We start from the raw sequence: 12201 nt of genomic DNA on the forward strand, positions 1-12201 counted from the left end.
GATGCCGCACATGCATCAACGAGTAGGGGGGGCATTTAAATTCCATTATTTTTAAAACTAATTAAGCTATATTTAATAAAATTGAATGAGCTTTAATGTGAATAAAAGAAAAATGAATTCCCTACACTGAAAAAAAATTATTTGAGTGTCTTATTGTAGCAAAATTTATCAGCCACCCTGTATTGTAGATGTCGGATGTGAAAGAGTACTCGAATTAACCATTTGACCAAACCTATCAGTTAATAGGTTACCAATATGGCTGTGATGTAAGTTTTGGTCGCCAGGAAATATTTACACAACTTTGGATCATAGAAACTTGGAGAGTAAACAAATTTCGGCTATTCTCGAACTTAGCCCTTCTTTACTTGTATGATTTTATTGTCATATTTTGCCTCATTTTCTATAAGATTCTCGACAATCAGTTGTCTTTCACAACCAATTAACTGATATCTTTATGTGACTTATGTGCTGATTCTGACGTCAACAATTTAATACAAGTTTTTTCTTCAGCCAATTCCAAATGTAAACTCAAGTATAAGTTACTAACGATTATTCGTTTTACTTTTGGACGCTACGAAAATATTCGGTACTGAAAATGAATATGCCCAGTGAAATGCTAAGGATAATTCTCATATATACAGGAAATTTATCCGTGTTCTAGAATTTATTATATGCCATAGATATGACCCGTCGAGGAAGATTATGTTAAACAAAGTTCCAAAAGTCGAGGATAATGTCTGTGACATGTTTTAATCCTATGCTAATAGTGGGCACGAAATTTCAACGACATTGCCAAAACTTTATATTAATCAAGTAAGAAGGGCTAAGTTCTGATGTAACCAAACACGCTTCAGGAAAATATGAATGGGAGTTGCGGGTGGCATTGACGGAATTTTATCTTTTTTTATCAGTAGAACATACTAAGTGTCTAAAAAATGTTCCCTAGGTTTCATTAAGGTACATCATATACAATCATATGGAGTAAGGTCAGCCAGATGTTCGAAAATGCTGATATTAGTTATATACGAGATAGGTAAAGTTTTTGGCTACGCTTTTGGTCATAAAGTCCGAATGGACGAAAACACGCCAGCTCTGAAAGTATTCGAAGCAGTATCCGCCGAGGGAAGCAGAGGAAGAGAAAGAACTCCACTACGTTGGAAGGATCGGTGGAGAAAGACCTGGCTTCGCTCGGAGTATCCAATTGGGGCCACGTGTCGAAAAAAGAACGACTGGCGCGCTGTTGTTAACGCGGCTATAATCGCGTAAGCGGTGTCTACGCCAGTGAAGAAGAAGAAGGTCAAGCTTTCACCCAATTGTATTTTTTAGGCACAAATATATGCTGTTATGAGTAAACAAGCTCTCTCGTTTTTATTGAGATAACTCACATATTGACCGATATATCCAGCGTTTTTTTGCTAAAAAAAAAACTATTATACTCTGTAGCAACATGAAGAGAGACACACATACATATAATTGCTGATTTTAATTTAAGCTTAGAAACTAGATCCGAATTCATTTCGAAATAGGAGAAACTTGCAAATATTAGTAAAATAATCCAAACAGTTTACGAGAAACTTTTTTGGATTGTTTAGTACGTAGATCGAGCCACGAAAACTAATTAAAACTAATGAGTGATATCTTGTGGAAAAGTTGAGTGCAACTTGTTTTACTGTTGGTGCTACTTATTTAATTAACACTTCTGTTTTTTCAATATAAATTTTGGACACACCTTATGCCATTTCCAAGAGAGGCTATCTTTAACGAAGACCTGCGATTCATCCGTATTGCTAAATATTGGAAACCCATAAGTTGCTGTGTTAACGCGTCGATAGCCGCCGGCGAGATGATCATGCCGACCCACAAAATTCATTTTCAGCTGGAAGACCGCGCCAAAATCACAAAAACACGACAACCACAAACAAAACGGAACTTTACGAAATATTTATATTCCAACTGTTGCCGATATTATCATACATATTTTCTTCTAAAACACATTAACGCAATCACAGTTACAAAAACAAAGAAACAAAAGAAAAAACTGCACGCTTGAATAAGATTTTGATTTCCGCAAAAAATTTCACTTTATTTCGTTGGCGCGTTATGCGTAGCATTTGTTGGAATGTGATTTTGTTCAGCGCTGCTTTTGAACTGTCATCAGGAATTCCATTTCAGATTCATTCAACTAAATACACTGGAACGTCGCATACAATTTCATGCGACTTTGCTGCTCCGCGCATGCACCTGCGCCACAAGTACAACGAACATGATGTCAAATCACAGTTAAAGTTTGCTTAGCGTTAGCCTGTATAAATTGTTGCAGAGAATTCCGTTGCCGCAATTTTACGAGAGTGTGCGAGTTTAAAATAGTTAAATATCATCACTTTTCGCGAACTTTTTAATCGTTTTTTATTGGTTGATGCCGCTTGTGACTTCTTATTACTTTTGTTGTTGCTTTGAATTTTTATATAACGGTGGAAGAGTTTACTTGCCACACTTTTTATTTTTATTGTTTTCAAAACATTTGCACCACTTATTTACACCTATTTATCTGATCGTTAAATAGCAGGCTGGTCACCCGCGGTCCATTTTAGGCGAACCTAGATAAGGCCTACAGATGAGTATACGTATGTTTGAATCAAATCAAATAAATATTGTGTTTATGTTTCATTTTGCGCCTCTAGCTTTCAATGGCATTAGTTAACACCTAATGCTAAAAGGAACTCTGAACAAAGGTTTGTAAAGCTTTTCAATTAACATATTATTGGCAAAAGTATACCGAGGGTATGGCAAGTTTTTCAGCTCGTTTCAAAGCTATCGAAATAAATAGGTTCGTAAGTTTTTATTCATGCACACGAGCCGTACTTCACCAGCTTGTCACTCACTGAACAATCTTAATGTAACGAGTTATTTTTAGTCCACCAAAAATTGCCATAATTATTTTGTATCGAAAGCAGAACGAAAAGCTGAGGCATGTCAATAATCAGGACTGAATTCCTTACTTCAATACTTCTGGTTCGTGAACAGTCGCTTAAGTATGTCTTACAATATTTTTTGGAGACTCGGTTATTGGGAGCCTTTCCAAAAATATTCCTTTAGCACAGTCTACGGAGTTAACAAAGAAATTGCGCATTGCGTTCCCTTACAGGAAATGGTCCAAAATTATATGCATTTGAAGAAGATTTGTTAGTTGGAGTGTTCCAAGTATGCTTTGTGAGGGTACAGGTTTGGAAAAGAACGATCTGCTCATAAAACATGCTTTGCTACAGTTTTTCACCAAACCAAAATTATCCAAATAACATTAATTTTATAAAATTAATAACATTTCAACTCAGGGAGTTCGTCCCTGCGATAAGTAGCTAAAAGTATTACAGGGTTTAAGGAAAAGTTTCATTATATAAACGACCAGATAATTTTACGTTTTGGGCCAGCCATGTGGGAATATGTAAAGTCTATGCGGACAATCGCGCTTCGATCAGGCCGTGGAGCACGCAATCACGCGTGTCATTCGCCTCAACGGACTCAACGGATGGACCATCTGTGACGTAGTCGCGGACAACATTTTGAATATAATCCTCAAAAAATAAATGCCAACGAATGTTCTTTCGAATGACAATAAAGATTCCCTTTAAATTTAAGTTTCTGTGTTGTTTCTTTAAAAAAAAAAAGCAGGGAACCACGAAAAGGATCATCCTTTACAATAAATCTTCTAATAAAGCACTTAGAAGCACTTCACCTCGTCGAAGGTGAACTAAAAAATATTCAGAAAAATCTAAGGAATAATAACTATTCTCATACCATAATATCATAATATGAGAGCATTTATTACTCAACAATCTACTACCTTACTTCCTCCTCTGCCAAATCAAGAAGAAATGGTCGAGAAGAATTTATGTTATTTTTTTTGGATTTTTTGGAAAACGTACTGCACTGAACAAACAAATGATTAAATCTTCTTCTCTTCTAGAAACTCAAATATTTCAAAATCGTAATGCACTAGCAGATTTAATTTAGGATTTCACAAATTTCACCGTCTCAATGTGTTTTCCCAATCATTTCACTTATAAATTCAAATTCAATCAGTTCTGCTTCAGTGCATTTTCGGGCACTACGAATAATTTAAACATCATATTTAATATTTCTTTCTTGGTTTTGTTTTTTTTCTTTTGATCACCATGGTATTTATTTTCAAATGCCACATCCACACAAACGGTTTCCTCTTAATGACTTTCAGCCGACCGGTCCAGCTGATCAATTAACTCTGGCTATGCGCTGCGATCGAAAGCCAAATTTACATACATATTCGTGTTTGAAACGGTCGATGTAGCATGAACTGCATGAACTACATATGTACATATGTAGGTATGTATGGCGCGTATATATGGACTTGAGTAACTATCCGCGGAATAGACGCTCAGACGCTTTCAGTCGCACGATTCCCCTAGCACTAAACAATTCAAGTGAATGCTGAACTTGAAATCTTCTAACCAAAACAGATTTTACGCTCATTTACCTCAGTTTTCTTCGATACAACTCACATTTCTTTCATTAGCCTATGTGTTTGTGTTTGTTCGGTACACTTCGAACCTGGCGCACATCTTTAGCTGAGAGCAATGCTTTCTTGGCACAGTTAATTGCCCATTTTCTTAAGTTCCACTTATTACTGTTATGGTGGGGCAAGCAGCGGCATAAATACACCTATGTAACATACAAACAGATATCAACGAGTCTTGCAACAAATCAAAACCAGCCGGAAGATGTTTTGTTCTCTCTCAAAACTAGTCGCTCTCTGACAATGCGAGCTATTCAACTTTGTTATCAAATTTTTGTTTAACCCGATTTTTGTATTTCATCGTAACTGTTATTTTCGGTTGATGATCTAAAAATAATCTCATAATTCCATGCTCTCCCTAACATTATGGCTTTTAGTTGTGTAGGGTGGAAATATGTACATATGTAGGTACGGACCTATACTCAAGAGCCATGGTACATATATATGTATGTATGTAAATACGTTAATAAAGACAAATCACAATATTTTATTTTATTAATGAATGTATGTACATATGTATGTACATATGTACATAAGGCAGAACTATATACATATGTCATATACATATGTAGTATATATCTAGACGTCACTTTACTTTTATTTTTTATTTTCGTTTTTGTTTTTAAATAAAATATTTGTTTTTGTCATCGTTTATTACTTACAGTTCAATCAACTATGACGTAATGTGAGTTTATGCAACAAATACGTGGTATGTGCTTTTAAATTAACTTTATTTTCAGTTTAATTGTGGCATATACCGGAGTGAGAGCATGACTTGGAGAACAAGCTTTCAATTTCTCACATGTATATTTGAGTATTTTTGTATTCAAACGGTAAATTCACAAGCTTATACTCTTACAAATGTCTATTAAACTGCACCAGTCAGATCTCGCTTATTGTGGGTGCTAAAATGATACCTTTTAAAGCTACTAAAATGGCCCGGTAAGAAAAGAACTATAAATCTTACTAAATGAAGAAATGAAAATAAAGTGAAAATAAATGCATACATATGAATATGTATAAAATATTTACATAAAATTGAAAATTTTTATTGTTTGAATTCAATGTGCAAATATACTATACTATTGTGGGCAAAAAATGGTAAGACTTTTTAATTAACCCATTCGACGAAATATTTTTTTTCTATGTTGGTATGACTCTTAGTAACTGTGCCAAATGTCACATCAAAATAATCATTAGTGTTTAGTTTCTCTTTTTAAAGTACATAAAGTGCATTCGACGATTTTTACGATGAGCGAAATTATTTAACAAAGAAGTTCCATTAAATTTTATTTGAGCAATCGAGTTTGTTATAGTGAGCAAGTGATTTTGGTTGGTACAAGTTATTTCAAGACGGTCGAGAACACTTTGACGACGAACCTCATCCACGACGTACATCAACATCAACTGATTATCAACACGTAAACAAAATAAAGGAATTGGTGCTTAAGAATCGACGAATAAGCTTCAAAGATCTTACTGGCGTCGTTGGAACATCGAGAAGATCAGTAAAAGCCATTTTGAACGATCATTTGGGCTTAAAAAAGTGAAAACAAATAAAATATGCTAATCACTAAATTTTTTTTGAAGAACACTGCCGCGTTAACGTCTGTGCAAGACATCTCTCCAGTATATGAAACGTATTACTACGAGCGATGAGTGTTGAATATATACTATATGTAAGTACGACCCGGAAACAGACGATCAATTGTGACAAAAGTAAGCCAATGCCAAAAAAACACGTCAAAGCATGCCAAAAATCAAGGTTATGTTGACAGTTTTCTTCGATTATCAAGAAGTGGTGCACTCCGAACTTCTTCCGATCGGCCAAACTATCAACAAGGAATATTATATGAGTGTTAGGCGAAGCTATTCCTATAAAGAGGCCGGAATTATGGGCCGACAAATCTTCGACTTTGCACCATGACAATATACCGCCGCATACTGCATTGAGTCTACGCCAAATTTTCAACCACTATCGTGCCGCAACCACTGTAATCACTTGAATTAGCTTGGTGTCACTTCTGGCTACACAGCAAACTCAAATGATCACTCCGGAGAAACCTTTCTTAATCAATACAAGATATTAAGCGTAAGTCACTAAGCGCATTGAATGCCAATCCGGAAGTTACCTTTAAGAACTGTTTGGAGGATTTTAGAAAAGATCAGCAAAGTGTATTGGACCTAAAGATAGTTTCTTTGAGAGAGACGACATAGACATAAATTATGAACAAAGTTTTATTATTTGTTCCTCATACTAGTATAATTTACATATTGCTGTTTTCAGGATTATAAAAATAGTTTTATAAAGCCGTTTAATACATATTTATATGTAGGAGTCAAAATTTCCTCATACCTTCCAAAGAATTTATTCTAAAAAGAGATAATCGCAATTCACGGGCTTTGTGATAGTAACTAGAATCGGTGGCAATTTTATCCAAAAAAATTTGTGTCACTTTCAGTCCAAATTGAAAGCATCGATCGAGCTATCAACGACATAACCTATTGTTACGCATTAATATAAATTATTCATGTCAAATTGCAACATTTTATCATAAATACATAATTAGGTATGTATATCGTACAAGGAGGGAAATGGGTTATGCATGTTGGATCAAAAATACGAATCTAGAATTACTCAAATATGGCATTAACTGACAGTTCACCAAGCAAACACTAATTCTTCCATATTAGATATAAACTTTTGGAATATTCTTGAAGATATTCCCCACTTATACACTCTCAAAGTAACGATTTGTAACCCCTGGTGTCACAGCAAAATTCGACACCAAAAATAAGTGACCTGGCCAAACCTGCTCCCACTTTACCTCTGCTTCATTGATGTTGAAAAAAACTATGCGCCACTCTAAACATGAGACAATTGGGCGAGCTCTTGCATACACCGCTGCCAGGAAAAATAGTCTACCTCATAAAAAAGTTGTACTCGAACGTTACATGCTGTGTGAAGAACGAAAATTCTTTGAATGATAACTTTGAAGTTCAAATTGGTGTCAGACATGGCGGGTCAGCAGCGAACATACGCAACCGATTACTTAGGAGACGCGCCGCATTTGGTGCGCTAGACAAGGTGTGGAGAGCAATGCATATATCAAGACGCACAAAGTTGAAAATATCGATGCTAACAGCGTCAAATCGTACGACCGAGGCGGCCCACTGACTGGGCCAACTGGCTGGGGCATGTGAAATAACACGTTCGCCAAAATTGGTTTTCAATAAATCGATTGTGACATTCGGTGGCACTATCCTGTTGGAACCACATATTGGAAAAGTCTGTATCATCTAATTTGTGCCAAAAATATTCGGTTACCATTGAGCGGTAGCGATTCCCATTCACAGTAACGTGCCGGACTTGATCATCGGAAGAAATACGGTCCAATGATGCAGCTGGCCCATAAACAGCACCAAACCGTAACTTTTTCAGGATGCAATGATGACTCAAGGAGTGCATATTTTGCTTATTGACGAAGTGATTCTGCCAGAAATCAGCCTCGTCGCTGAAGATGATTTCTCGCTGAAAATCCAGTTCTTGCGTCAATTTGATCTTGTAAGGATTTTAACAATTTCGACTCGTTTTTGGATCGTTTATCTTTCCATGATAAAATAGCAAACCTTACTGAAGAGAAAAATCAAAACACCTGCTGTCCATATTGGTCTACTTTGTAGTGTCATTATTGAAAAATCCGTTATTTCACACCTCTAATTTTTACAAATAAGAAGAGTTTCTCTTGCGCGGTGCCTAAAATTAGTCCTTTACTGTTTTCTTTTTCCTTTATCGTCCTTAAAGCAGAATATATGGAAATGTAACCGTTGCACTAACACATGCACTGAGTCTATATGCAGAAGTGCAAACAAATAAAAACAATTTGTTTACATGTACCTAACGCCGCGCTAATGTACTTGCTGTTCAATTAAGACACAGGTCAACACAGTTATATAACAAATGATGACAAACGACACCGATAACAACAATAAAAAAAGCAAGAGAAACTAGCTATACTAAATTGAAATCATATTCGTTCTCCACTATCGAATTTGGCGAACCTTTACAACCTTTGCAACAGAGATAACTTATCAAATACTAGGAATCGTAATTGCAGATATCACCACTGACTTGCTGTTATCATTTGTTCACTACAATTACCTACATTTCGATATGAGCTTAGTCATACTAAACACAACATAACTTTATTATCTCTAAATAATTACACAAATATGTACTTTTAAAGGGATTAAAGAATTACCAAACGGACTATATCTACGAAGCTTGATAATTCGGAAAGACATGTGAACATACTTTTCAACGCCAAGCTAAATTGAATGTCTATAAGATTCTAAAACCTCGAACGCTGTTATGGTGAAGAATTTTGATTTCCGACACTCAGAAGAGAGTGAATGGAAATCGAATCATTATTACGGCTACAAGTTAGTGTTAAGCGAGGAACTATGAAGTGATATCACAATTAAGCGATTCAATAGTTCCCCTAATACCCATATTACTGATTAAGACCTCTTCAACTACCAGTTGACTTCCGTTACGACTCAGTATGATATATACTCAGTATGTTAGATCTCTCTTGGAAACTAAATTCAGATTTTCCTCAACTTATATTGTTGGTGCGGAAAGTTAGTGAAATCGGCAAAGCGATATAAAGCAAAATAAAGTAATAAATCTAAATGAGTTCATGTCCTATGTTATAAGCTCGTAAGGTTCCCAATATAATTGTAATCGATTCATAGTTTCTTCAAGTAAGGAGCATTAATTTCATTCGCAACCTTTTAACATAAAAATTGGAAATTTCCCACTCTTTGTTACCCTCAAGGTGCGAGGGTATAAAATGTCCAGCTACATACGAAATAAGAAATCATTTTATCTAATTGAAATATTATTACTACAGTCACCTAGTCAGGTAGTGCATATAGTGTAGTGTTATTTTCATGATATTTAAGGGTTTCACATAGTCTCATAAAGTTATAACGATCCGAAAACATAGCGTTCAGAGTTGTATTTGCGTATGCAATCCAACAACAAATTTGTATATTTTTATGATTTTACATTTGTCAACTTAGACGGGTTAAAAAACTCGCTTCCGTTCAAAACGTAACCCTTTTTACTTACAATCAATTATTTGCTAGAGTCAATAATGTATTAAATATATATTTTATAGTTTTGGCTGGTGTTACTTACTCTTCGACCACATAATGTGTTTAAGACCTTTTCCATTATGAGATTTATCACGAGCTTAAAAACAAACTTTCGGCGAGTTTCCTTTCCGTACACAATAAAACTGTTTCTCTAACAAATCACAAAAGCACATCCGTTTGTTTGCGGCAAGGCAATGTTCACAATTTCACCGACTAAACCACCTGAACAAGCACTTCTAGACTACATGTGTACCTATTTCTGTATTTTAAAATTCTAGTAATTCGACTCTTCCTATTGATTTCGATGAAATGTGGGGAAGCACGCGCTAGAAGCACTATCGCAAACCCATAAAATTATTTCCTAATCTCTGATAGAACTAAAAAGAGCGGCGTTAGCAATAAATATACGTCGTTTCATTTATAAACAATGATTGCTAAATGATTTTGCTATTTTCATACGTAAATTTTCAACCGATTTCATGCATTTAGTTATTTTTATCTTTGCTGCGTACACATGTCCTGAGAGTGAGCGAAGCACATCGACACTCAAAAATCAAAGTATGCAGTAAATAACAGTAAATAAACAATGTGCATGAGTACAAGCAAACACGGTTCAAAATGTTACACTCTTTTTATTTAAGACTCGTGCAGAACTGGGATCGACGAAACAAACTGACACTAAAGGTGTAACTGAATGCCATTTAGAGGAACTTCAACGACACAATATCGTTTGCTCTTCAGCACAGCGATAAAGCCGCGTGCGTCGGTTCTCCTGCACTAAGGCAGTCCCATATCTACTGATTGCAAATGAGCTTATCAGGAAGATAAGAACCGTGAGCGTTTCATAAAAACGGTAATTGCGCTTTTTTAGTGAAGAATTTACATTTGTTTACAGTCTGACAGTGGCTAAGTACTACAGTATTAAAACAAACGAGTGCTAGTGAGAATGAAAGAAAAATTATTAATTGTTTATTATGATGTATACATATGAACCTCTACTAATACTTAATAACTTTTTTTTACCCGAAGAGAAAGCATTTTCCTTTCAAAATCGACTTGAAAATAGGCCTTAAAAACACTCTTACAGAGAGAAAAATATAGATTATAAGAATTTTTTTATTTTGCTGACGAGAGTGCAGAACCATGTGCTGAGTTTAATATTTGCAAACTCATTCAAGAAGCAAAACATAGTTCGAAGGTTAGTTTCACTACCCGTTGCTTTCAAACACCTGTGAAATAATTATTCTATAAATTTATAATTATATATTTAAATATGAAATTTAGGTGGATAGCCGCTCCTTAAAGTAACTCTCAGCAAGATCACTGATTCCAACCAATTCCTGAAAATATTTTTGTAATTAAATGAAACCGAAAGATATTCCGAAGTTTATTGTAATAAAACTGTTCAACTCCAGGCTTGGTATTGACCAAACCACTTCTTGAGATTGGGCCACATTTATGTAAATAATAAAGTTATTTTTCCCCTTTAAAAATATACATATTTGCCTTCGAAGTTCAAAATAAAAAAGTATGTATGAAGTTTTTTGCCAGTTTTGTACCCTGAACAGAGTCTATTATGCCGCGACGTTTGCCCACAGGCAACGTTAGAAACCCTATAAATATATATATACAAATGATCAGTGAAACTACAATATATATGCGAACGGTGTGAAATCTTACACACTGAGACTCTTAGTATAGGATATAGCTGCCAAACACCTTGAATGATTGGAATAAAGTTGACGAAATATTTCCACCAAACTAGGCGCAGGTTATAGTTTAAACAACAGTGCAATCTCCGCAAAAATGTTCAGTTTGGATTACCATAGCATATAGCTGCCATACAAACTTGCTGATCACAAGTCTTATAAGCTTAACCGTACAAATTTTATACACCAATTAAATAAGCGGAAAATTATGGATTTGTCCATATTTAACTTCGTTAGTATTTTAGACATCATAGTTGATAATGATCTTTGAAATATTCTCGTTTTTGATTTTTGAAAATATTACTTATATTTCCATTTTTAGGGTTAAAGGGCACACCTTGTGTAATAACTCGAGGGTATATAGAATAAGGGCATATTTATAAACGTTTGAAAAATGCACAGTGAACTTTTCGAAAAAAAATTAATATTTTTTTTAATTATACGAGATCTTCGACGGTGCAGTGTTTCCGGCCTTCTCCGTAGATGAAACTTATAAATAAAAAATTATCGTTAAACTGGAAGATATTCTCCATACAGAGAGATCCTACGATCAAAACAAAGAAATTACTTTTTAATTTATGACTCAAGCTCTCCTAAAAATTGGTTATGTTGAGGCACACAATTTTTATACTCTCGCAACAAAGTTGCTAAAGAGAGTATTATAGTTTTGTCCACATAACGGTTGTTTGTAAGTCCTAAAACTAAAAGAGTCAGCTATAGATATATCACCAAAGTGATCATGGATGTCTGTCTGTCCGTCCGTCCGTCCGTCCGTGCAAG

At 35.0% G+C, this 12201-nt stretch overlaps 1 protein-coding gene across 8 annotated transcripts in view; it reads right to left on the reverse strand.

The window, feature by feature from the left end:
• LOC108973041 (probable phospholipid-transporting ATPase IF) overlaps positions 1-12201 on the reverse strand; it is a 36177-nt gene that overhangs the window by 20331 nt on the left and 3645 nt on the right. Inside the window, exons 1-2 of one of the 8 annotated variants that reach the window (XM_018940036.1) lie at positions 4297-4419; positions 1730-2597 (exon numbers count right to left, since the gene is read on the reverse strand). The exons of 1 other annotated variant lie outside the window; for it this stretch is intronic. In XM_018940036.1, the coding sequence (XP_018795581.1) occupies positions 1730-1870 (141 nt within the window). In that variant the 5' untranslated portion in view covers positions 1871-2597; positions 4297-4419. 6 more of the 8 variants (XM_018940034.1, XM_018940033.1, XM_018940032.1 and 3 more) reach the window with 6 other exon arrangements.

This window comes from Bactrocera latifrons, unplaced genomic scaffold (assembly GCF_001853355.1).
Source record: "Bactrocera latifrons isolate USDA-ARS-PBARC rearing strain unplaced genomic scaffold, ASM185335v1 scaffold_45, whole genome shotgun sequence".
NCBI classification, from domain to species: domain Eukaryota; kingdom Metazoa; phylum Arthropoda; class Insecta; order Diptera; family Tephritidae; genus Bactrocera; species Bactrocera latifrons.